This window comes from Bidens hawaiensis, unplaced genomic scaffold (assembly GCF_021521415.1).
Source record: "Bidens hawaiensis isolate Kalapana, Puna unplaced genomic scaffold, B.hawaiensis_p1.1 tig00005523_1, whole genome shotgun sequence".
Classification (NCBI taxonomy): Eukaryota; Viridiplantae; Streptophyta; class Magnoliopsida; order Asterales; family Asteraceae; genus Bidens; species Bidens hawaiensis.
In genome coordinates, this window is record NW_027491356.1 from 337,972 (window position 1) to 362,986 (window position 25,015).

Below are 25,015 nucleotides of genomic sequence, written 5' to 3' on the forward strand. Positions count from 1 at the left end.
ATTTTTAATGGTTAACAATCTTAAAGAATTTGAAAATAAAAGTCCAATGTTTTCAAACATCATATTACCAATGAAGTTTAAATTAAAAAAATACTTTCTTGAATTGCCACCGGTTTTTACTTGCGCCGCCGCTTTAAACCCAATGTTAAATGTTACGGGGGTTGAATGTGTGATAGACGAAATTTTTTCAGCCTTAGATATGCATGAAATTGACCCAAACTTTTCAACAGAGGCAAAAAATTATTTTAACTTGAATTTTAAATTTATGTATGACTTTTATTTAAATAAATATGGGTCAAACATACACATGCCTATGCCGGGGGGGGGTCTTCATCAAGTTCAAGTGCTACTAGAGTACGAGATCCCATGATTAGCCTTATGAACACCGTTCGCAACGTAACGGCTAAAAAACAAAGGGGTAACACCCCTTCAAGCGAACTAGGAAGGTATAGTGCAAATGATTACTCTACCGGTTTATCCGAAGAGGAATATGGCACTTTTGATGTTTTGGCTTGGTGGAAGGTAAAGGAAACCGAGTTTCCGATTCTTGCCACCATGGCCCGTGATTTACTAACCGTCCAAGCTTCTAAGGTAGCTTCGGAATCTGCTTTTTCTCTTAGTGGCAGGGTAATATCGGTGAGAAGAACAAGACTAAATTCGGAGTCGGTGGAGATGTGCATTTGCTTAAAGGATCACTTGGACTCAATCGATCGTATTCAACACGTAACCACTCTCGAATATGAAACACCACTTGATGTTCGAGTGCACGACGAACAAGAATGCATTTCTACAAGTAATTCCGAGGAAGAAGTCGTCGCTCAATAATTACGACGAACAATAAGGCTTTTCTAGAAATAATATGTCACAACTTTATATTTATAAGTTTAATGTTTTGTTAGTTTGTTTTTGAAGATTTTAAAACATGTAACCTTTTTTTTTTTGAACTTCTTAAAGTAAATAAAATGAATTTTATGTTAATTGTTTTGTTTATTTTTCATGCTATACAAATACGAATCGTAGTTTAGAATCCAAATCGCAAACGAAAAACGAAAAAAAAAAAAAAAATTTACACTGTAACCGGTTGGAACTGGTTACAGTGTAGGAACCGGTAAGAACCGGTTAGATAGGTTAGGGGTCCGAGGGTGGGAGAACCGGTTCGGTTCCCTAACCGGTTCGAGCCTGGAACCGATTTAAAAGGGGGTTTTGAATATAGGAACCGGTTAGGAACCGGTTCCGGTTCCTAGTCCCAAACCGTTTTGAACATCCCTACATACCACTTGGGACGAAATGAGAACAAAACACAAAACAGCTGTTTAAGGTCGAATGAAACCAAACATAAACATTCTCTTAAGACAAATCAGCCTGAAGCAAATCATTTGCAGATTCCGAACCATCAATCATGAATCTATCATAAAAAAATTATTAGGTTCTCAATATTTAGCACTACATATTTATCAATGTTCCAACTGTTTTCTTGAAATACAAGTACAGAGGTGACTAAAGCCATAAATATTAACCAAAAACTTACATAAACACTGATACAAGTGACTCTTCAGGTCTGTAAAAACAACCTACAGGTCTTGTAGAATAGGCCACCCTTTTCTTATAATTTCATTCACTTTTCCATCGATCCGGTTTTGAACTCTTGGTGGACATAAATCTGCTGCATACCCATTTAGCTTTGCTGCCAAGCTCGATTTTTCCAATTCTTCTTCCGGCAAGTTACCAATCAATTGAAGAAGAAATGGGTTTCGTTTTAGCTCAAATTTCTGCATATTTCAAGTCAGTAGATTGCCTTGAGGCTTCAGTAATACTTCAAAACCACTGGGGCGGTCTTATATCCAGACTTCCAGAGTTATATACGCATATAGACTATCAATAAAATAGTTAATAAACTGACAAATTTGTTATATAACACATACATTCTTTCACATTTATTCATTCACCACTTACTGCGAAGAACACCTCTATATCCATACAGGACTTAATAGATATAAATTTTCCCGATTACAATTTATCCTTGAAATTATGTGTTTTGACTATTTCTTTAGTCAATGGATCTCTTTGATTGTTCACATACATACTCTTTGGATGTGCTATGGATCCCAGAGTCAAGATATGATGAATGTCTTCTTTCTATTAAGCCTTTAATTTTCATTAATCATGCTAAGATTGTTCAAATCTGTACCATATTTTGTTATAATTTACATCTGACATATATATTTTATATGAGTTCCAGCACCATATATCACTGATGTTGGAAAAATAATTTATTTTTAAGAAGTCATAAGCAACTTCCTGTGGTCATGACTGAATCATGGATGCTTGTGCGTAACTGCTTATATTGTTCTTAAACTCAGAATAACTGACATAACATGTTTGTTTAAGATAGAATGTAAAAACAAACTATGAATCATTACCGACACCAAAGAATCAAGAAAAAAACAAACCTGGTGTTCTGGCTCTGCAGGATAAAAGGTACCAAGCTGTTGAATTTGGGTTGTCACAATGCTACTTCTCGACTTAGTTTGCTCTCTTTCTTTGCTTACGGTAGCCAATCGGGACTCATCGGTTCCATTAACAAAAATAATAGACCTGTTAAACCAAAAACATAAAATTTAACTATTCAAAAGCTGAAGACACAAACACGAAAAGATGTTAAAACACAACACGCCACCTGTATTGGTTCCCGACATCAGGACCTTGACCAAACACTTGCCTAGAGTCATGACTAGACCAAAAGATTTCCAAAAGTTGCCTGAAATTAATCACCCGAGGATCATATTCAATCTGCACAGAGTTCATATGATCTTAAAACATTTTAACAAACTGTCTCACAATCTTCAGCATATATTAAGAATGTTGAATCTGTAAACAGAGTGCACAATTTCATTGTCCTCAAATTAATTTATAGAACATTAACCTAAAATACTACAAATTAAAGTGCATTATACTAATGGTTGTAAAAATCCTGATTAATCGCTAGTCCTACCCCACGGATTAGTTATATTGCTATTTGAAAAAACTCAAGTCAAAATTGAAAAATTATATATAAAATTTGGTACATATTTGTATGTTTCAAAAATTACATATAAATCCTGAACCGATTAATCCCAATTAACCAACTGGAAATGTAAAAGATGCATACTTGTAGGGATTCAGCGTGATCACCCAAGCTTCGGTACTCAGGGTTAGATTTGGATCCACCGGCGTAACCGACGGTGGTTCTGACAACTCCGTCCAAGCAACCGAACACGGATTCGGCCCTCCAGAAGCTTCCGAGGGAGAACACGGCTGTTTTCAGGAACTGATCTGGAGGGCTTACGGCCACCTGAGACATCGGGTTGGGAAACCTAATACCTAGAGTTACATCGGAGGAGGAGAATATAATTATAATAATGTATGATAGGATGTGATGAAAGGGCTTCATTAGGGTTTGGTTTCACCGGATGACTGAGAGAAGAGGTCACCGGAATAATAATAATCTCCGGGAGGTTTGTGACGGTATCCGATTAGAAACCCGAATGTTTTTGTTGCGTAACGGAAATGATGTCGTTTAAGTTACACAGTGTTTAATAATTTTTTTAGGAAAGAATCTTTTTAAACTGAAAAAAAATAGTGATCACATCTAAACACGAGACAAACTGACAACAAGTTAAGCCGTTATCTTTTTCATATTAAAAAACTTAATATTTTAAAAACTACATTGGCTGATTTTTGAGTCATTACTATACATTACCTGACCAAGGATTCAACTAGTGAACGTTACATACTCGCCTAATTTCCCATAATCGCCTGGTGCTGTCGAAACTAAATATTTATGATTGTTAATACTCTATAATCATAAACATTGAATTTATAAACAAATTTTAGTCATAATTTTACTAAATATTAAAGCATGTCAATTAAAGTTGTGACTTGGTAACTAAGATTGTTGTCTTCGGGTTTTTTTTTTTTTTTTCATCTTAAATGGAATCTTATATGAGCTTATTTTGATCAGAAGAGCATCACTAATATTTCTTTCATTTTAAAGAGGTTAGTTTTATGAGAATGCTAAGAAATGATTATTATTTATATGGATTAACAAAATCAAATAGAACAGTAAGCCATTTCGAATTTTGTTGAAAATTCAGTAAATTGTTAGGCTCGTGGTTTGAAAACTGAAACGGATTAGTTGGTTGGACCAGTTATTACGGGCCAAGGAATTGGTTTATGGGTGCTTGAAATTTTTGGTGTTCGGGTGCATATGAGTTAATTTAGAATTTCAATCATGTTGGAGCGGGTAAAAATTAATACCAAATTCATTTGAAAATTATCTAAAATGTAAACTTGTTGAAATAACTAGTTTTTTAGTTATAGCTCCGGATCATATCTACTTAAGTAGCGTTCACATAAAACATTCAAAGCTATTTCTTCAATTTTGTGTCATAGAGTTTTCAAGTTCGCATATGTACGTATAACTTATTCAATATTTCAATGAACAAATAACTACTGATTTTTAAACGTGTTTTGGCGTTTGTTATCGAGAACCCATCACTAGGTTCCTTACACTTATCGTGACTTTTAGATGACTAGGTAAAAAGTTTAGAAGCACGAGTTTAAGAGGGCGAGGGAAAATTGATAAAGGATCCCTGAAAATACAAACACGCATCCTTTATGTATGACGAGGGGGGGGGAGCGATTTAATCAAGCCAATACCATTGAGCCAACATTATATTTGTTTACTTTTCAAGCAAATTATTTTTATGGGTCTTGCTATCAAAAATTTTTGGGTGTCGCTCGTATTTCGATTATGCATAAACAAAAATTCATGAGTGTTTGGTGATGCCCAATTACCTACACATGTGGGTCCGCCCCTACGATCGGTTGAACTACAAACATGATTTTTACCGATTCAGTTGGTACTCATTATCAACCAACCCTTTTTGAAAACTGTTGGTAAATACCAACCGAACATGTAATGCAACTAGTAAAATACTCATACTAGTACAAGAAAAGACTGAAATAACGTGACAATATGTTACTTGCAACTAAATGAGAACATATTACATATATATCATTAATTCTTTATATGATATGATAAGCATGATGATATTAGAAAACTATATATGAGGAAGCTGAATGATTTAGCCAATAGAAACCTGAGTGGTGGTTGATCAATGAATGGGTGTGGGCTCGTGTTTAGGGTTCAAACCAGTGATGGCGATATCCGAAACATCCTCTTGAGGAATAGTGGGTTGGAAGCAGGTGTTCATACACACAAAATTAGACAAACCACAATCCATAAAGCATGGTGCAATACTTTGAGATGACCCAAGGGTGCAAGTGACACCACACCCCACAATTTCTTGACCACATCCTGTGAAACATTGCATCACTTGTTGAGCCCTTATACCACCTCCGAGCACGCCTCCGATTCTATCTTCTGGGGGAGCTGGTGCTGCGTGCTGCTGCTGTTGTTGTGCAACATCCAACAAAATACCACCACTGGTGTGGTTGATGGTGCACATGATCATCATGGATAGTATGGTAAGTTGTATGATTATGCAGTGTTCTAGTAATGTGGAGGTTGATCTGTATGGAGACATGGGGAATGAGTTGTAGCTAGAAAGAATAGTATATGATGTTTGATCTTTGCCAACACAAAGCGCAGTATTGACTTGTATTCTAGGTGATTGATCGTTTGTCAGAGCGTATGTAACTTATACCGAGGATGTAACTGTTTATTTACCGGTTTGAGGATTCCATGGAAGCATGCATGTGGAATGAAGTAGTAGTTGGTGTTAACATTAAATTTTATATTTTGATCATTCAAATGGTGTGAACAATGAAATTGATTATCAAACCATGAATGGAGGAACATTTTCTTTTACGTCTTTTTGTTGTTAAAAGTCGCCATCTCATGCGACTTTTGTCACACCCCGACCATGACGGAAACGTTGGGACGCAATCGATTGTTCATCGCACACGACACTATTAAGTGACAATATTTAATCAACTCATTTAAATTCATAAAAACACAAAGAGTCACATAACTTGTTCATACACTAACCGAATTCAAATCATAGTAAATAATATATTGTTCGTTTTGATAATATCCTAATAGTCTCGATAACGTTTTTTTTCTTCAAGTCCTCGAGTCAACCTAAAGTCAAATATGTAACATTGCATAAATAGATTTTGTCAACACAAAGGTTGGTGAGCAATTTCATAGTTTTTGAACAATAGATATATAATATGAAATTCCACAACTTGTATACAAAACAATAAAAAATAGCAACAATTTAGATAAATGAAACCGTTAATAAGAATACATTAACGACACCTTTCTATAAGGGGATGCCAGATATACTCGGATTTATAAATCAACCATCCAAAAGCGGTAAACACATTAGCACTTAAGCATATAAGCATATAATCACCAAATCGAGCATTTATTTAAGTAAAGTATACAATAAAGTTTGTGGTTTAAGACTCAAGTATAAATCATTTGGATTTGAATAAGTTTGCAATGTCACCCCCAAAATATAAAAGAGTGAAAACGGGGGATGAAAGTACTCACATTCAAGTAATAAACTTGAAAGATTTGATGATTTGAAGATTAACCGGAACGATGAGTTTAACGACCGAAGCCTAAAGGAGAAGAAGTCTTGTATTAGAAAAGTTGTCTTGGAAGTCTTTAAACGAAAATAAATGATAAGAAATGTAAACAATTTAAAGTTTAAGGTTTAAAATGTAAATATTTAAGAAATTATAATAATAGTCCTTTAAAAATGTAAGTTTGCTCGAACCGGGTTAAAGTATCTAGCCCTTAATTTTACTCAACCTATGTTAAGTAATAAGGTGGGTAAAAATGCAAGAAAGCAAGTCTCTTTATAATATAGATACTAAAACAGGTTTTAACGAGTGTTCGGGTGGTCGGTTCGGGTCTTGGTGACTTGACCAAACCCAAAGTCAACTTTCCCAAAATAATAAATGTATGAGATAACTCAATAAATCTTAAAGAGACTTAACCAAGTATGTAGTTCTATTGTTTTAGAACTAACAACGTCCGTTAAGCGAGTGTTCGGTTTAGTCGGTCCAAACTTTGTTATAGGATCAAGTTGGATTCAACATTCCGAGTACTTTGTGAAAATAATAAAAATCAGTTTATAAAGTATTTTTAAAGAAATATATAAGCTTTAATGGTTAAAAACACACTTGTGTGTTTTAAGCGAGTAGACTTGGTTTAGTTCCGTTTGGTTCGGTTTTTATCTTGGAATAAGGCCAAGAATGGTTACCACATGTCCAAACATCATAGAACTTGTAAAATAATTTATAAATAATAATACCAAAGTCTTACATACAAAAAGTCAACAACAAAGTCTTTAAACGAAAGTTCGGTTTCCTGTTCGGATATTGTTTCGGGATAAGACCGAGGTTAGATTCTACAAACCCATAACCATGGAACTAATTATTATGGTTTTTAGAAACTCAAATCTTACATAAAACATGTTTATACAACTATTTAAACAAACTAGTAAATAAAAGTTCGGCTTCAAGTTTGGAGCTATTTACGGAATAACCGAGGCTAGTCTCTACAAACCCATAACCATGGAACTCAAAATGTAAAATAGAACTAAGATGAGCAGAAGTTAAGCAAGTATAACAAGTTTGAGGGTTAGATGCGGAAATATATATAATCAAGGACTACTACGAGTCCTCCATGTAGCTTTGTCTTATGGGCCGGACACTTAACCGACCGAGACCGGAGAAATGCCCACCAAAGGTACAAAGGGTGCTATTATATATATGTTGTATAACAATCTTCAAGTATAAATAAGTGTTAACAAGTTGATTATAATGTAAGACTATGGTAAGTTTGACTTTGGAAAGTCAAACTGCCAAAAAATATGAAGAACACCTTTGAATGCTTGAGAATTGGAAGAGAAAGAGATGAATGAACAATGATTAATGAAGGGGATAGGGGTGTATATATAAGGTGGGTTGAAAGGGTTAAGCATGGGGTTTAATATCAAGGTTTGCATGCAAGAGGGGTCAAGACAAGTCACAAAACAACAAAAAAAAAAGATGGGGCTGCTGGTCTGCTGCTGGTCTACACGTCGGTTCGCGTCCGGAAGTTCGTTTTTGATGTATCTTGAGCGTTTTAAGTCCGTTTTCGAATCCGTAAAAGGGGTTTTTCAAATTAGACAAGCGGGAATGTTTTAGTAACATAAAATCCAATATTTTATATATTTGAAATGTTCGGGATATAAATCGGGTCGGTTTACAACATAAAAACAAATACAAAATAAATACAATTTGACCCGAAATCGAGGGATGTCACAACTTTAGCCGCAGATAGACAAAAATTATGAAACTTTAATCCGACTAGATTATGTAAAGTGAAGTCAACATATGAGATAGTGACTTTCAACTCTAAAGTCGCTATCTTAGATATCGTAGCGACTGACTCATATGTAATAAAATTGTGGCCATTCGTCATCATGAGCTTTCAAAATAACTTATTTGACGCATGGAATCCTCTAGGTATAAATAAATGATAGAAAGTTACATGCATCACAGCTTTGTTTGTTAAACATCTACGAAGTTGCCATACACTCTTTTTGTCTTTGATTTTTAAATTTTATTAATTAAAACATAAATTTTAACTTTAACAGGTCATCCTAGTGGCAAAGTGATATGCTTCCCAAGCAAGTAGTCGTGAGTTCAAAAGTACAGGTAGGCTGACATGGTGATTTTAGAAGTATAGTAGAGTATTTATTCGTTGGTAAAGAAATTAATTGGTTTAAAAACGAAACTCAGGGTTGGAATTTAGGGTTGTTACACTACATCCCTTCTTCTCTTCTAAGTCGTGTTTTATTTTGGTTGTCAATAACAACGTTGAAAAGATCACCCAATACATTCTTCTTAATGTGCATGGCATCGATGATGTGATGGCTTAACGTCTTCCAATATCGGACCTTCTAGAATATGCTAATCTTTACCCGGTTAGAACTCCTAAAGCTTTCTATTCTTTTAGGACAAAATATTGGTGAGTGTCCCATATTTTTTCATCAGTTAACATTGGTGATTGTTCATATAACACGACCTTCTAGAAAGAAATCATTTTCTATCAGCGCGGATTTTGTGCCCTTCAGGTAACCATCTTTGATGAAAATAAAACCAGCAAGATTTCACCCATTTTGTAACTAAAGATATTGCACATCACCCATACAGAACAAGCTAACTTGTCATGTGTGCTTCAACCAGACAACATTAGTCATCTATGGTCCATAGTAGTATAACTTTTATTATGAAAGTATTCTTATTATAAACATTATATACAAGAACATCATGCTCATATAACATCCTCAACTCGTCTATTAACGGCCTAAGAAGCATACCCAACTTTGATAAAGACTCTTTTCTCCACGATTGACTAACACAACAGTCTTTAAATGTAGCAACGTTTTCTGAAACTATGAAGTGTATTTGGGTTCTGCGACAGAACGTTTCAGCATTCCACTTTCTCACTAAAGGCTTATATATCAACTTGATATCAGAAAAGATTTTTGCAACTATGTTCACGATCCTCATGAAGGACCTACGAATGCCCGCAAAACACTTTTTTTTCCTAACAATCAGTGCACACTTGATCATGGCCTCTATATTTGCATATAATAAGCTAACTGTATAGTCTCTTACACTAATGTTCACTAAAGAGGGTAGACATGTTAAACTACTTCAAGATACGTGTGAGACAAATTTGTCTCATGGTCATCCGAGCACCACCAAATTGTTTCACACTCAACTGTTGAATTTAAGTATATTGACGGTAAGCATTTGAGAACCTCTAAATAAGTTATGATTAAAATTAAGCTCATTGAAGCCGTATACAAATTACAAATAAAATTCGCATCCGCCCAACTTAACCACGATTGAGATACAAAACAATACATTCAATCAATCTGATAATGGCTTTTGACATAAATACGTTGCATGAGGAAAACTTCTGTTCAAAAGTAAACAGAATAAACCACACAAAACGACTATAATAATACTATAGTAACATTTCTCAAAGATAATAAAACATCACCTAAAACATGTCCTCGGAACATCAAAAAACGAAAGACTGAAACAAAATTTGCTTCACAACTGATCTATCATAATAACACAAACACAGTTCCATCAAACTTTCCAAAGATCCACCATGTACATGTATATAAATAAAGCTTACTTGAACACTAACAAAGTTTATTCTGAGCAACAGCCTGACAAAGCTCGAGTTCTTCATCAAACAATGCTCTGTTTGAAGGAAACGGTTTGCATACAGGTTTAGGCAGTACAGATGGAACAGTGTACTTTGGAGAAAATGATGATTCGTGAAACAAAACAGCTGCCACTTGGCGCATCTCCATCACTTTGAGACGTGAAGGAGGGCGGGCCCCATGCCTAGGTGCTTTTGGAGTTCTAGACAATGTCAAGAGTTTCCTTCTTTTATCTTCTTTACTGTAGTAGATGAAAAATCATGTCATTAGTAGTTAAATATGTCAATTACCTGTCTAATTATAATTTCTAAAAGGTCAAAGTAGGTTGACTTTTAAGATACCAACCTCACAAAAGGCCAGTGCTGTGTAGAGACTGGAGTTGTTGTATTCAGCATTTCTAGTCGAGCTCTATCTGGTGTAGTGTAGTTAAAATGAAACTTCCGAGCTATAGTAACCTGTTTCGGTTCATAAACATTCATTTTCCAAGATTACCCTTCTATATTTACATGTTCTACAACGTAAAAAGAAATAAAACAAAGAAAGAAGCTCACAGCCGTTCTGATCCTTTCAGAAACATGGAAAACAGCTCTAAGCTGATCATGGTGCAAGTGACAAAGTATTTTAACCTTCAATCACAAACATAGACGAATTAGGCACTAGTCAGATCTAAAGTAAAATACAATTCACTAATTCCTCAAAACCATCAAAACAAGGATAAAATAGGCATTTACCAGCATTTCCATTGGAAGAGACTCAAGTCTTGATTCAGAATCCGCTTTCCCTTCATTAGGGCGCGGTGTTCTCTGTAAGTTATTCTCATTCAGCAAATCAACAGGTTCAGAACCAGATCTTAATCGTTCCGGAGATAATATTATTGGGCTTTCATTGCCAGACTTATTCCGACACCCAAGATTACACCCAGCTTCTTCTGCATCCAAAACCGCAACCCGTTTCTTCCCAAGATCCAAACACAACAACGACATCGACATAGACACAGATGCAGATGCAGACGCTTTGCTGTTACAAAGCTGAGCAAGAGCTCCCGGCTTCAGATACTTGTTAGAATCATGAACCCGTCGCTTCTGCTTCGATTTCACAGACGCTTTGTTTTTATTAGACACCTTCCCCATTCCGCTTCCTTCTGGCTCTTTTGATCTAATCCCTTTACACTGTTGCCTGGTTACCTGACACCATAGACTTTTTACAGTCAATTTAATTTATTAATCTGATAATTACAGCTAAAAATTCACTGTGAATACAACATCAGCAATAAACAAACCCTAAATTCCCAACAATCAAATTACACCAGTTGGCATCTCAAATTCCAAACAGCTATATGTAATCAATAAACATACAGCCTCAAAAGCCAGCAAATAAGAACCCTAGATTACAGCTTTCGTATATACACTTCGAAATGGATACAAAATCCCAATCGAAGCTCCAAAAACAGAAATAAATCAACTAAAAATTAGAACAGAGGCATAATGATAATAAACATCGATTAATCGAAACACAAATACATACCTGACTGAAATCGATTGGACCGTGAATAGAGGCCGCCGTCGAGAAATGAGAGGTGCTAGGGTTTTGAATCAGCAATTTGAAACGCCCGCCAAAACCAAAATTATGTTCTGAAACGCTTAGGCTTTTTGTTTTATAAAATGAAAATAAAAAAGTTTTAATGATATCAGACACGTGGCGTTTTTTGATTGGGAAGATGACAGAGGCGTACGTGGGTTTTGGGAATCCAAAGTGTTTGTTGTGTCCAGTAGTCGAATTTGTCGGCGGAGGAAAAATATTTATGTGTAATTACTTTTTAATTTTATAATATTTTTATTTGAGAGACAAAAATCAGAATTATATGGCTTTTTTTTTTCAAAAATTACACGAATTATTTCAAGACACATGCTTATAAATACTTTAAAAAGACGATTTATTTTTACCATTTCAAAACCCGTGTAAGACGTACCAGAAAAAGTATTCTCGTCTTTGAAATACATTAACAAGCGATCAAATATTTTCGTGCAAAACTTTTTTCCATGTCGAGTCTCTAACCATAGAAGGATCCAGAAATTTTTGTTACGGCGGGCATAAAATGGATCGATTAAAAAATGGGTCGGGTCAATGAGAAAAAAGCCAACTAACTATTCTTGAGACCTAAAGTTAAATGAACTTTTAGGACACCTAAAAGGGTAAATTGGTCATTTTTACACAACGCTCTTTCAAAGTTAAAATCATATCAATAAAAATCATACTAATATACATCAATTGCATGACATAAGTAAATAATTAAGTAAACAAGATATTAGAGCAAACATGTTTCGAAAATATCTGTCTTTTTAAAAGACCAACAAGTTATCATTACAATAAACTAGCCAGAAGCTAGCCAAACAAGTACAACCATCAAATACATGCAAGATTTATCTAAGACCATGCGTAGTCAAAAATATATAACCCCAAACATTTTATGTCATGTTTCAAAGTTTTGCAAAAAACAAGTGTAGTGGAAAAATGCATATAACTCTCTCACAATCATTATTTTATTCCTCCACTCTCTCTCTCTCTCTCTCTCTCTCTCTCACACACAACTCTCCTCAAAACGCGAGCCATTGCAAATTATGTACATAACGCCTTCCAAAATGCCCACTCAAAACGCCATCTATAATGCCTGGGGGCGGTGTTCACAAGCATTATGGCTAGGGGTGCAAACGAGCCGAGCTGCTCGCGAGCTACTCGAGATCGGCTCGTTAAAAAGCTCGATCGAGCCTGAGCCCGAGCTCAAGCCTAAAAGTAAGCTCGTTTAATAAACGAGCCCGAGCCCGAGCTTCACTTCTCGAGCTCGAGCCGGCTCACGAGCCTAACGAGCTTTCCATGTATATAATTTTTTAAAATATATATTTATTAATTATTAGTTAATATATATAATGTTATGAAAAAATAATTAAAAATAACTAAATAATATATATTATTTTATACATAAATTTATAATAGAAAAAAATATATAAAAATTATTATAATTATATAAAAAAAATAATTGATATATAGTAAACGAGTCGAGCCCGACCCGAGCTCGAGCTTGAAAATCTACTCACGAGCCGAGCTCGAGCTTTGAAAATAGAGCTCGAAACGAGCCGAGCTCGAGCCCTGTACAAGTTAAACGAGCCGATCTCGAGCCTAGTCGAGCTCGGGGTCGGCTCGTTTGCACCCCTAATTATGGCTTCAAAACGTCACAATAAGGCCACCACTACGGATGATCTAACTACCTCCCCCCATATGCAATTATCCAGCTTAAAAACTAAAAACCTACCAATCTTCCAAAGTAACAAAAGTGATTTTCGCTCTATTACGAACCCAAACAAAACTTATGAAAACGGAAATTTGTATTCACTTCTTTATCTAATATTATAGTAAACAAAATAAAATCAGTTTACAAAATTATATATATTTTTAAAAATTAATAAAAAATTAGCCTGCGTGATAGGTTTTATAGCCGCTACCGCTAGGCGCTAGCTTGTTCATCTTTTCAACAATTTTTAAAAAAATAGTATAAAATATAACACGTTAGATATGAATATAATTTTAACACATCTCCCCATAAAGCTCTCTTCCTCTTCCTTCATTTTGAAGTTAACGGCATGAGTGCTACCGATGGCCGGAAAATCCATTAAAATTATGTCTTTGCTCAGTAGCGGATTCAGGAATTTTTTTTGGGTGGTGCACTACTTTTATATGTTTCAATTTCACCGAGTCAGGTATATAAAATTCCGGGTCGGTTTGAGGTTCGGGAAAAGTTCATTACATAATAAAAATACGATAAAATAATAAAAGAGACACCGTCATCTAACAAAAACTAACAAACTAACAAATTAAAACCAATAACCTAACAAACTAAAACTAAATTTAACAAATAGCTTAACAATTAAGTAGTTAACACTTAACAATCATGAACAATTAACATTTAACAATGAATTATTACCTTCAAAGTGAGAGGATTCGAGACTCCGAGTAAGAGTAGGCAGTGGCAGGAGGACGGGGATCAAAGACGGGCTGAGTGGCTGATAGAGTGATAGACTGATAGAGTGAATGGCTGATAGACTGATAGACTGGTTGGTCAGGGGTTGTGCGGGACAGGTGGGCAGCGGGAGTGGCTGAGGGAGGCTGTTGGCGCCGGCGGATGGCGGTGGACGGTGGTCAGTGGCTTACGGTGGTCATATACGGCGGTGGACGACTGCTGTTGCCTGTTTGCGAAGAGAGGCGCTGCTTTGCTTATGTTTGTTATAAAAAACCCTAACATCGGTTAGGGTAACTTAGTAAGAAACAAAAAAAAAAAAAAAACTATAAAAACGGGAATAGAACCTGCGACCTCCGGGTTACAAAACCCACAAACTACCATCCGGGCAAGCACTTTATATGTTTTTAAGATGGTTCCTGTATAATTTATAGGGTGGTTCCTTTATTATTTTCTATATATAAATACACTATAATTTCGAAACTCGCGGAACCACCCGTTACTACCGTAGATCCGCCCCTGTCTTTGCTCTTCTTTTTTATCTTTGTATTCTCAAAGAAGCATATATTAACAGTGGCAAGGACTAAGTATTGACTCATCGCATGCTAATTTGTAGCTACAAACTCGGTACTCCGGTAGATGGAGGTGGGCACCGGCCCACCCTAGCCAAGCTCTACATCCGCTAGGACCCTAACTGAACACGAGTGGTGTTTCTTGGACTCATGTTATGTCAAACCAAAGAGTCTTAACCACCTGAGCTAACTTACATGTTAAAATTTCTTTTGATTGTTAATACGAATTTCATATTTACGTCTCATCCTTCACACTTCGCAGCACGTCCTCTCGTTTTCCTAGGCGATGCACTCAAAACACAACCCACAAAATGAAACGACGAAGCGTGTCGGTTTAACGAGCGCAAATCCAAATTCAAATGAAAATGACGAATGACACATAAAATACATGCAACGAAACTTGAGATACATATTGAAGAGGTAGGTCCCCGCAAAGCCCAGTTGGACCCGCAAGACACACCTTGATGGGGTACGTCTGCGCAAAGACCAACTGGTTCCGCAAGACCCACCATGCTCAGAGAGATGAAGACCTTACACGCAGTAAGCCAGCTGTTCCCGCAGGAAAGCCTCCCTTGGTACAGTACCCTGCCTGTTCCCGCAGCTATGGGTACAAGCTGAGAAGGAAGGCTACCCGCACTAACAGTAAAGCTACACGCATAAGGCACTAACTCTTAATACTTCAGCAATGTCACCTGAAGAAGGAATGAGCAAGGCGGGAATATTCCCGCCCAAAAGAGCCAGTCCGTATGCTTCTGAAAGATCTTTTGTACTATACCTGCCAAGGTATGGACAAAATAGATAAGATCTGACCAAAGCAGCCCATGAACCAATCACAGGGTGACAGCTCACCGACAATAGTACGAGGAGGAGCATGCTCCAGTACAAAATGTCACTATCAGCCGCTGCCTACCCACCAACCCTCATCGTGGCACGTACATAGCCTGTAGTTTGTGGAAAAGGAATAGTACACAGCCGGCCATGTCACTATCAGCCGTTGCCTACCCACCAACCACCAGCATGGCACGTACGTAGCCCACAGTTGGTGGAAAAGGAATATTATACAGCTGGCTGTACCTGCTTGGAAACCTACCTTCGGCTATAAATACTCCAACACCTTGGAACGGTATGAGGGGATATCATCTGATATTATCTTATCTTCCCTAGCTATTTCTCTCAATATACACTTATATCCAGAGCAATCTAGTCTGATTCTCACGCCGGATGGTGGTCACAAGGAGGAACCCCCCCCTTCTCAGTGACGAGCTCACGGTGTCTGTTTTGCAGGTCATCAGAAGAATAACCATCTTTGCAGGACCTAACCCTCGTTGGAAACATCTACTTAACCCTAAGATTATCCATAATCCGCCGGGGTCACATAGTGTTTCTTCACATATATATGTGTGTATCCGAGAGGGTCATTAGTTTTGTCCAGCCATGGACTTATCCGATGAGCGTAAAAAATTATCGAGCAGTGGTGCTCTTGATGTGTAAACACGTCTAGGGACGTACACTTTACTAACCGTTGAGGTTGTCCCCGATGAGATCCAAACTAGCTAGTAAACCCAAAGATCCAAGCACTAAACAAGTAATAACGATCATCAAACATTTGAAGTTGCAGAACATGATAATGATGCTAAAATACAATGTGAAGCTAAATCATTAGCAAATAATGAACTTGGTGATTTTGAATTTTTGTTAGTGTTTGTGTTTTGTTTATTGTGATAACAATTATGAGTGCATTAGTAATTCTTTTTTTATATAAGGGTCAATCTTTAGTAGTCGCATAGGGCAGCTGAAATCCCAGGGGCGACCCTGAATACCTTGAAGCAAAAGGTGATTTCTTTGTGTTTACTACACAAAAATTTTGGAACTTTTGACTGACCCAGAAGAAAGGGAGGAACATAATTTCAATTATGGCTTATCTCAGCATATGTTCCGCACTTGTTGTTCTAGTTCAAATCATGAGACACACACACTACTGGTATTAAAAGCCGAATGATTCCAATAACTCGATAAAAACATAAAAAATGTAAGATATATTTTCCAAGATTACATGTTCGTTTGTTTGAACAATCGAAACTTACCTGTCTCAACAGATCTCTAAGTCCTTATGAAAACATGACTACTACTAACAAGGCAAGATATCATTAGTTAAACAAAAACAAAAAGAGAAGCAACAACAAAAGAATGTTTCAACTTGAAAGGAACATGTCTCATCATGCTTGTCGTCCTTGTGATAGTAGGTTCTACTAGTAAGGGGAATACACTAATAGTTGAACAAAATAAAAAAACCGAACTCAGTTAAATTTATTCAATTTCTCTATAATCTTTTCATGTTATTACATATGGGTTTTGTTTTATATAAAATCAAATAAATGTGATTCAAAGATTAATGCTCCTTTTGTTCTCCAGATTGAATTGGATAAATTAACACATTGTTTTTTTTCTTGTTGAAGGAACTTGAAGAGAGACATCAAAATGAAGTCTATAGAGGTTGCAAAGATTGCAAAACTCCGTGATGAAAAATTAAAGAAAACGAGAGAAACATTTAGAAACAAGCATTCAAGGTTGAAAAACCAGAGCGAAACCGGTTCTATTAAAACTGGAGCAAAACTGGATTGAAACCAGTTCATGCATGCATCAAAGTGTTGACCAGTAGAGGTGCACAAAAAACCCGAACCCCGGAACCAGACCCGAAAAAAATACCCGGAACCGGTTTTTTAATACCCGGGTTTTTGATACCCGAACCCGTACCCGACCCTACCCGTTGGGTACGGATAGGGTATGTATTTCAGTACCAAAACCCGTACCCGGAACCGGACCCGATTTATACCTGGCAATACCCGAAAATAGAAACCGGTTCCATACCCGGAACCGGGTTTCTCCAATACCCGAAACCGGGTTTTTAAAATACCCGATTTATATCTGAAATTACCCGAAAATACCTAAAAAATACCCGAAAATACCCCTAAAAAGTGCAACCTCTTAAAAAATCCAATCTATACCCGAAAAATACCCGGAAAAAAGCCCGAAAAAACCCTGAAAATAAGGTTTATTCAATACCCGGAAATAGGGTATTGAAATACCCGGTTTTAGAATACTCGGTTCTATACCCGACCCGAACCCGATGCATAGGGTATGGTTTTTAGAGACAATACCCGGACCCAAACCCGACCCGGTTATTGCCAATACCCGATTTTCTAATACCCGGTCATACCCGAACCTGGTTCCATACCCGAACCTGGGTATTTGAAAACCCCGATTTGTGCACCTCTATTGACCAGCATGTAGGTAACGGTAATGCTACCGTTTTTTTGACCGTTGGAGGTCAAAATTGACCGTTTTTTGATGTTTGAATCCCCGAACACTAGTATTAATATGTGTTCGTCGTTTTGGTTGATTCACAACACTCTTCACTCGCTTAAATATCAAAGCAGACTCTTTACTTGGTTAATCTCAAACATTTAAATGGCTTCTTCAAGTGCTCCAACTCAATCCTCGGTTGGTTGTGGTGCAACCGACGTAGTTGTTCAAATTCATCCTACCAATAGGAACCCGGAAATATGGTGTGATTTTGACCTGTGTCAAATGGCAAGCGGTCCTCTGATGAAGGCGCGATGCAAGTTTTGTGGTAAGCTTTTAAACATGACATAAACTCAACTTTAAGACACCACGTTGAAAAGAGGTATTGCAAGGCGTTAAAAAATCAACCGGGTGAAGGTCAAGCTTCAGTGGCAAAGGATGGAGCCTTATGGGCTTTTAACATGGAAACATGTCGGGACCAAATAGCGCTTTTCATGGTCCAAGAAGGTTTGCCATTCAATCACTTTGACAACGATTGTTTGACCCGGCTCATTCAAACAACTCTTCAATCGCGTTATCAACACTTAAGTCGTGCTATCCTTAGAAGAGATTGTTTAAAATTGTGGCAAAGTGCTAAAAAAGAAACAATTTTATGTTTTCCAAACTTACAAATCGGTGAAACTTGACTAGTGACACTTGGTCGGCTCCACACGGTTCACCTAAGTCGTACATTTATGTCACCGCTCATTGGGTAGAAAAATATGGCTGATGATGAAAGGTACGATTATGTTTGAATTGTTTGATTATCCTCACACCGGTGAAAATTTATTTTGTGTAATCGACAAAGTGATTAAAATGTTTAAGTTGGAAAAAAAAATACTTTCAATTTCTTTGATAACGCATAGAATAATATGCGTGTTATACGACAACTTCAATGTAAATACAAACTGATTTGTAACGGTAAATTTTCAATAGTCGATGTGCTGCGCACATCATATATTTGCCGGTACAAGATGGTTAACATAATTGAAAAATTTAGAGATAACCTTAAACAAATGTTACGTGGCATTTTTAGCTCAAACAATACGTTTAGTATATATCACAATATTGTAACGAAGCGGATTCCATTTGCTTAGGACGTACCTACAAAATGATTTCGACATGTACAATGCTTGCGAAAGCAATTAAGCGAAAAGAAAATTTATCAAATATCATGGTGTGCTTGTGAGCCGTCATCCTTGTTGTTTAAGGAATTCTCTCCAATGAGTTGGGCTATCATTGAACAAATAACCGACATGGTTGTTTTCAAAACTGTTACAATTATTGTATCAAGAGTTTAATATTTCATGAATCCTTTAATACTTAGCCAACTTTTCTAATTTGTGACAAATTAAACGAGTTTTCATTTAGAGGTAAACCATTTTTCAATACAATACCACCGATTAAAGAAAAACTTTCAAAATATTTCAAATTTATGCCCCGGTTATTAGTTGTGCCGATGCATTTGAACCCAACTATAAATTTAGACGAGGTGGAAGCTTTACTTGAAAGAATTGGTTACGATTTGGATTTACACGACGACGCCGACCCGTTTTATATTAAAAAAATGCAAAAGAAAATTTAACAAAGATTTATCAAGTTTTTTTTATGTTTATCAAGCAAAATATTGTGCAACATCATCCATTCATGAATCAATGGGAGGTTCAGCGTGAAGTTCAAGTAACTCCGATCCATTATTAAACTTGTTTAATACTTTGGCTAATGAAAAGGCAATGAGAAAACACTCGATATAGCGAACTCGAGAGGGTATGCCGGAATAGACTTTTTGACCGGTATAGGTTCACAAAGTTTTAAAACTTTTAATGTGTTGCATTGGTGGAAAGAAAAGGAAGATCAATTTCCAATTCTATCCGCTATGGCTCGAGATTTATTAATCGTACAAGCTTCTACTATAGCTTCGGAGTCTGCCTTTCTTTTGGTGGTAGGGTTATATCTTTACTAAGAACAAGACGCGCTCCCGAACAAGACTCGCTCCCGCATCGGTTGAGATGGCAATTTGCTTGAAGGATTGCTTGGATGCTTTGGAACGAAAAAGGTTTTCTTCACTTGAATACGAAGGTGAAATATATGAGGACGAGGTGGAAGCCAGACTGACCGGAAATGAAGCCGCATATGATGAGTACCTAAGAAATAGCTCTGGTTCAGGATGTGAAGATTGAAGCTTAAGCAAAATGATTGTCGAGCCAACGAATAAAAGATTTAGAAATACAAAATAACGTTGGAGTTTTAGTTTGGGCAAAGCAAAACGAATGTCGAGTAACGAAGATTTATGGTTTTATTATGCAAGCGTTAGTGTTGAGTAACAAATGTCGGTAATCGTTAAATGAATGAAAACAAGCATTTTTAGTTTTAGTTTTTCTTTTTCCTATTTTTTGGTTCTGTTTCTGAAATTTAATTTTTTATTTTTTTGGTTCTTAACTTCTGTTTATGCAATCTGCACAAGTTCAGCAATTGGACAGGCATACAGCAGGCAGCAGCCCTGTTCACTTTAGAGTCCCGAAGCCCACTGCACTGCAGGCCCAGTAAGCCCACTGCTGCAGTCCACTAAGGTTTAAAACTGAACCGGTTTAGGCCTGACCCTAACCAGTTAGGACCAGTCTGGGTTCATGATCACTGAAACCGCTTCCCAAACCGGCTTTGAAAAAAGCTTGACGGAACCAGTCCGGTATAGAAACCGAACCGGTTTGGGAAAAAACCGGTTATGTACACCTCTAGTTTAGCCCCGACCCTAAAAAATAAATTCCAAATGAAAATTGGAATTTAGTTGATGAGCTGGTGCTCTTTTTGTGCACAAGCTACCAGCAACTGTTGAGTTGGATCATGTTGCTGGTTTCAGTCAGTTTCAACTAAAACATATCTCCTTTTAAGCTAGCATTTTGATTTTACTCGTTTGCCCGCTAGAGAAAAAAATGCACCATGTTCCCAAAGAAATAATAGTAAAATATGAATCACAATAATATACTGAAGACAACTTGTCTTTGTTATGAAGGGGATTATGTGGTCTGGGTAAACTACTTCAGTGTCCATGAGCACATAATTTCTGAGGATAAAAAATTAATAACAGGCAACAAGATAAGCTAGTAAAACGGGTTGGGTAACAGGTCAAAACAAACTTGGGTTGAAACATGCCATTTTAAAAGTACGGGCAAAAAATGGCTGCGTAGAGCTGCAAACACAGTTCTGTCCTTTTTATATAAATAAATGACTAATATATTTATCATAACTGTGAAAGCAATAACAATATAAAGGGGGGTGAATCCAGCATGAGAATAAATACACAATTTACTAAGTATGATTTCACCAAACATAATGCTCAAGCCAGTGAAATATGTGCACAATCATGTAAAGTCAAACATCAGTAAATAAAATGGAGACTCATTGAATCAAATAATGAGAATTCATTATCATTATTATCGACATTAAGCAGTGCAGGTGAAAAATAGCTAGAGTTACTCTACATAACACAGTTCAATATCACCCCAAATGGGATTCAAATCAACTTCATATTTCAAAAATAGCTATTGTCAACTGGCATACTCTTCAACATGAGACTTCATTATCATTATTATCAACATTAAGCAGTACGGGCGAAAATAGCTAGAATTACTCTACATAACACAGTTCAATATCACCTCAAATGGGATTCAAATCAACTTCATATTTCAAAAATAGCTATTGTCAATTGAAGCATATGTATAAACTAACACCTAAAAAAGAGATTGCAAAAACATTCAAACCTTCATGCAACCATCTTTGTCACATCCCCTTAATGCACAATCCAAGGTGGACCAAAACTAGCATGATTCAACAAAGCTTGAACCGTTTTCATCAACTGGTGCATCCATGCTGAACCATGACAACAACAAGGATCAAATTAACCGAATCAAACTGTTATATCATCCATGCTCATAAAGCCTAGATATGCTAACTTCCAAATTATCTCCAACTTCAAGACTACTAACTATTTGAGTCAACTCTACAAGACTAAAACCCGGAACCCTAAACCCTCTCTCCATCATCAAACACTTCATCCTAGCTACATCTTCCCACCGCCCCGCTACCGCATAGATTATAATAAGCAACACATGATACGAATCATTCAACGGGTCATCATCAACCAAAGCTTCTGCAATTTGTTCTCCTACATTCATATCACCTTTAAACCGGCACGACCCCAACAAACCAGCCCATGTTGACAATTGAGGTGACATATTAATGTCAACTGGCATACTCTTCAAAAAGTCAACCGCATCATTGACCAAACCTTGGCTAGCATAAAGATTAGCCATGCACCAATAATGTGCAAAATTTGGTTTCACATTGAAAACAGTTGTCATTTCAAGAAAATGGTTTTTAGCTTCTGGCAACAAGCCTAATCGTGCACAAGCACATAACACTCCGACATAAGTCGCTTCATCTGGAGTTAACTCACCTAACTCCACCATTCGGTTAAACAACCGAAGCCCGTGTTTTGGATTTCCGTAAATTGACTTCCCTGAAATCATTGCATTCCAACAAACCAAATTCTTGATTAACATATTATTGAAGATAACCTCAGCAACATCCGGTAAACCACATTTACTGTACATATCAATTAGAGCCGTGCCAATAATTAAACTTACATTCACCGACATTCGGATCAAAGAACCATGAACCGATCTTCCCTCTTTCAACCTACACGACCTGCCACAAGCGGTAACCACACTCACAACCGTCGTGTCATTCCACCTGACACCCATCAAAACCATATTCCTAAACAACTTCAACACGAGCCCAGGATTCTTAACATCCAAATAGCCCTTCATCATAGCATTCCAAGACACCACATTTCTCTCTGGCATTTCATCAAACAGCTTATGAGCACACCCCATATCACCGACTTTCACATACCCGTCCACGATAGAGTTCCACGACACCAAATCTCTCACAGACATTTCATCGAACACCTTCCAGGCGACATCAGCCAACCCACACCCAGCATACAAATGAATCAAAGCATTCTCCACATGCAAAACTCTATCAACACCCACCTTCACAGCCTGCCCATGACACTCCTGGCCTAATTTCAAATCCCTAGTTTTCATACACGAGCTAATTAAAGGCGGAAACGTAAAACTATTGGGTTTAAACAGCACACCGTCTTGTTGAAGCATTTCAAAGTAAAAGCTCACAGCTTTATTAGGCAAAGAGCAACAAGCGTAACCTTTGATTACAGTATTTACACAGAACGTATCTGGGTAATCAATACATCTGAAAAGAAGCAGTGTGTAATCAATGTCGCAAAAATCCAACGAAAGCTTCAAAACCCGGCCTGCAATTGATGGGTTTTGGATGAATCCTGAAGTTATGAGGTGGGTTTGGATCTGGAAGAGTCGGGTCGGGTTTTGGCATCTGTGTATGAGATTTATGATTCGATCTTTGAAAGAGTATTCAGGTGCTGATTCAGAAGAATTGAAGTGGGTTCTTATGAGAAAGCCTTGAGTTCTTCCGTAGCTGCGAATGAGCTCTCGCATGAACGCTGCTGCCATTCATTTCCAGATCAGGGTTTAATGAAAGCTAATTTGATATTCTTTGTTGCTGCCATCGCTTATTGTTCTTCTAGGTTTTGTAACGAGTCAATTTCTTTTTTGTTTAGGCATACTATCCTCCAACACCACGAAGGATCTTTGTCCACCAATTTTTTTTCAATACGGCTCGTATTGAACTATACGGTCGTATAGTACTTGAATCATGTCAGTTTGTGTCGGATCTTATCATTCATTGTTTGTAGTGTCTAGTATAGCCTTTTACGGGGCGTATAGAGCTATACGGTTGTATAGACAATTTTTTGAAAATTTTAAATATTAATAAGTTAATATGGCCGTATAGGCCTATACAGGCCGTATAGACAATTTTTTGGACACAATTTTAAATATTAATACGTCAATATCTTACATTTTAATGTATTATAAGTACATAAAATAATTGGCTAAATACAATATTTTAAAATAGAATAAATTGTCTATTAGCATTTACATAATATACTCGGCTAAATAATTTGTAGTTGTACACCGAAAACATTCGTTTAAAATTATATTATGTTACATTTTATAATAGTCTACACAATAACCCATTAATGATTAAGCAAACAAGAAAAATATTTGGCCAAAACATACTGATAAACATTTTCAGCAAAAGTTTTCTATACGGTCGTATAGCCCTATACGACCATATTGGTTTTATGGTGTGTTAGATAGCAATACGAGCCATTTAATACCTATACGGCTCGTATAGGTTGAAAAAAACCGTTTTTTTGTCCCATGTTAGTAATGCGTAGCCTATACGGCCGTATAGGCCTATACGAGCCGTATAGACATATGAGAGTGGTGTAGGAGGATCACATCCCTTTTGTTTATCATTAGGTTTGTAACAAGAATTAAAATAATTAATGAAAACATTATAATAAAAAGGATTTTTAAATTTTCAATATTGTCTATATAATGTAAGTTGAGCCCCTCCTTTTTGTGGTGTGGTTAGGGATGGCAATGGGTCAGGTTTGGGTCAGATTTAGGTATTTTCAAACCCATACCCGGTTATAAAAGTCCATCCCAAACCCGTCCCAAACCTGTCGGGTTTTAATCGGGTAATTACCCGTCGGGTTTCGGGTTTCCTATCGGGTTTTGACAAATACTCGTCGGGTATAACCCGGCTCAAAACCCGTCGGGTTTCTACCGGGGTTTTGACAAAATATAACTAATCGATTACAAAGATGGTTACCATAAAGGTAAAATATCTCAAATAATTGATATAAACAAGTTTCAACAAATAATATATTTGGAATA

The 25,015-nt window shown here is 36.7% G+C and overlaps 3 protein-coding genes across 3 annotated transcripts; all 3 read right to left on the minus strand.

The window, feature by feature from the left end:
* Positions 1–1,433: 1,433 nt before the first annotated feature.
* LOC143630062 (peptide methionine sulfoxide reductase A5-like) lies at positions 1,434–3,441 on the minus strand. Its single transcript, XM_077099162.1, has 4 exons — positions 3,149–3,441; positions 2,678–2,790; positions 2,451–2,595; positions 1,434–1,769 (listed from the first exon to the last, which is right to left on the minus strand). Exons 1-4 carry the CDS (start codon positions 3,428–3,430, stop codon positions 1,572–1,574), a joined length of 738 nt encoding a protein of 245 aa, XP_076955277.1. The 5' UTR covers positions 3,431–3,441; the 3' UTR covers positions 1,434–1,571.
* Positions 3,442–9,527: 6,086 nt separating this feature from the next.
* LOC143630064 (F-box protein At4g35930-like) lies at positions 9,528–11,416 on the minus strand. The gene is made up of 4 exons (XM_077099163.1): positions 10,982–11,416; positions 10,802–10,876; positions 10,596–10,705; positions 9,528–10,491 (listed from the first exon to the last, which is right to left on the minus strand). The coding sequence occupies exons 1-4, from the start codon at positions 11,378–11,380 to the stop codon at positions 10,227–10,229; spliced, it is 849 nt and encodes a 282-aa protein (XP_076955278.1). The 5' UTR covers positions 11,381–11,416; the 3' UTR covers positions 9,528–10,226.
* A 10,391-nt stretch (positions 11,417–21,807) lies between these two features.
* LOC143630065 (pentatricopeptide repeat-containing protein At3g51320-like) lies at positions 21,808–23,736 on the minus strand. Its single transcript, XM_077099164.1, has one exon. It carries the CDS (start codon positions 23,720–23,722, stop codon positions 22,091–22,093), a length of 1,632 nt encoding a protein of 543 aa, XP_076955279.1. The 5' UTR covers positions 23,723–23,736; the 3' UTR covers positions 21,808–22,090.
* Positions 23,737–25,015: the final 1,279 nt, after the last annotated feature.

What these genes read in the sequence shown, in the direction of transcription:
- LOC143630064 (XM_077099163.1), bottom strand. Translation starts at nt 11,380, where the DNA reads ATGGGGAAGGTGTCTAATAAAAACAAAGCGTCTGTGAAATCGAAGCAG. An exon ending in CTCTTCCAATGGAAATGCTG is followed by an intron (nt 10,877 to 10,981) that starts GTAAATGCCTAT and finishes TTGTGATTGAAG; the next exon opens with GTTAAAATACTTTGTCACTT. An exon ending in CAGCACTGGCCTTTTGTGAG is followed by an intron (nt 10,492 to 10,595) that starts GTTGGTATCTTA and finishes CATCTACTACAG; the next exon opens with TAAAGAAGATAAAAGAAGGA.
- LOC143630062 (XM_077099162.1), bottom strand. Translation starts at nt 3,430, where the DNA reads ATGAAGCCCTTTCATCACATCCTATCATACATTATTATAATTATATTC. An exon ending in ATCACGCTGAATCCCTACAA is followed by an intron (nt 2,791 to 3,148) that starts GTATGCATCTTT and finishes AACTCTGTGCAG; the next exon opens with ATTGAATATGATCCTCGGGT. An exon ending in CTGCAGAGCCAGAACACCAG is followed by an intron (nt 1,770 to 2,450) that starts GTTTGTTTTTTT and finishes TGAAATATGCAG; the next exon opens with AAATTTGAGCTAAAACGAAA.
- LOC143630065 (XM_077099164.1), bottom strand. Translation starts at nt 23,722, where the DNA reads ATGGCAGCAGCGTTCATGCGAGAGCTCATTCGCAGCTACGGAAGAACT.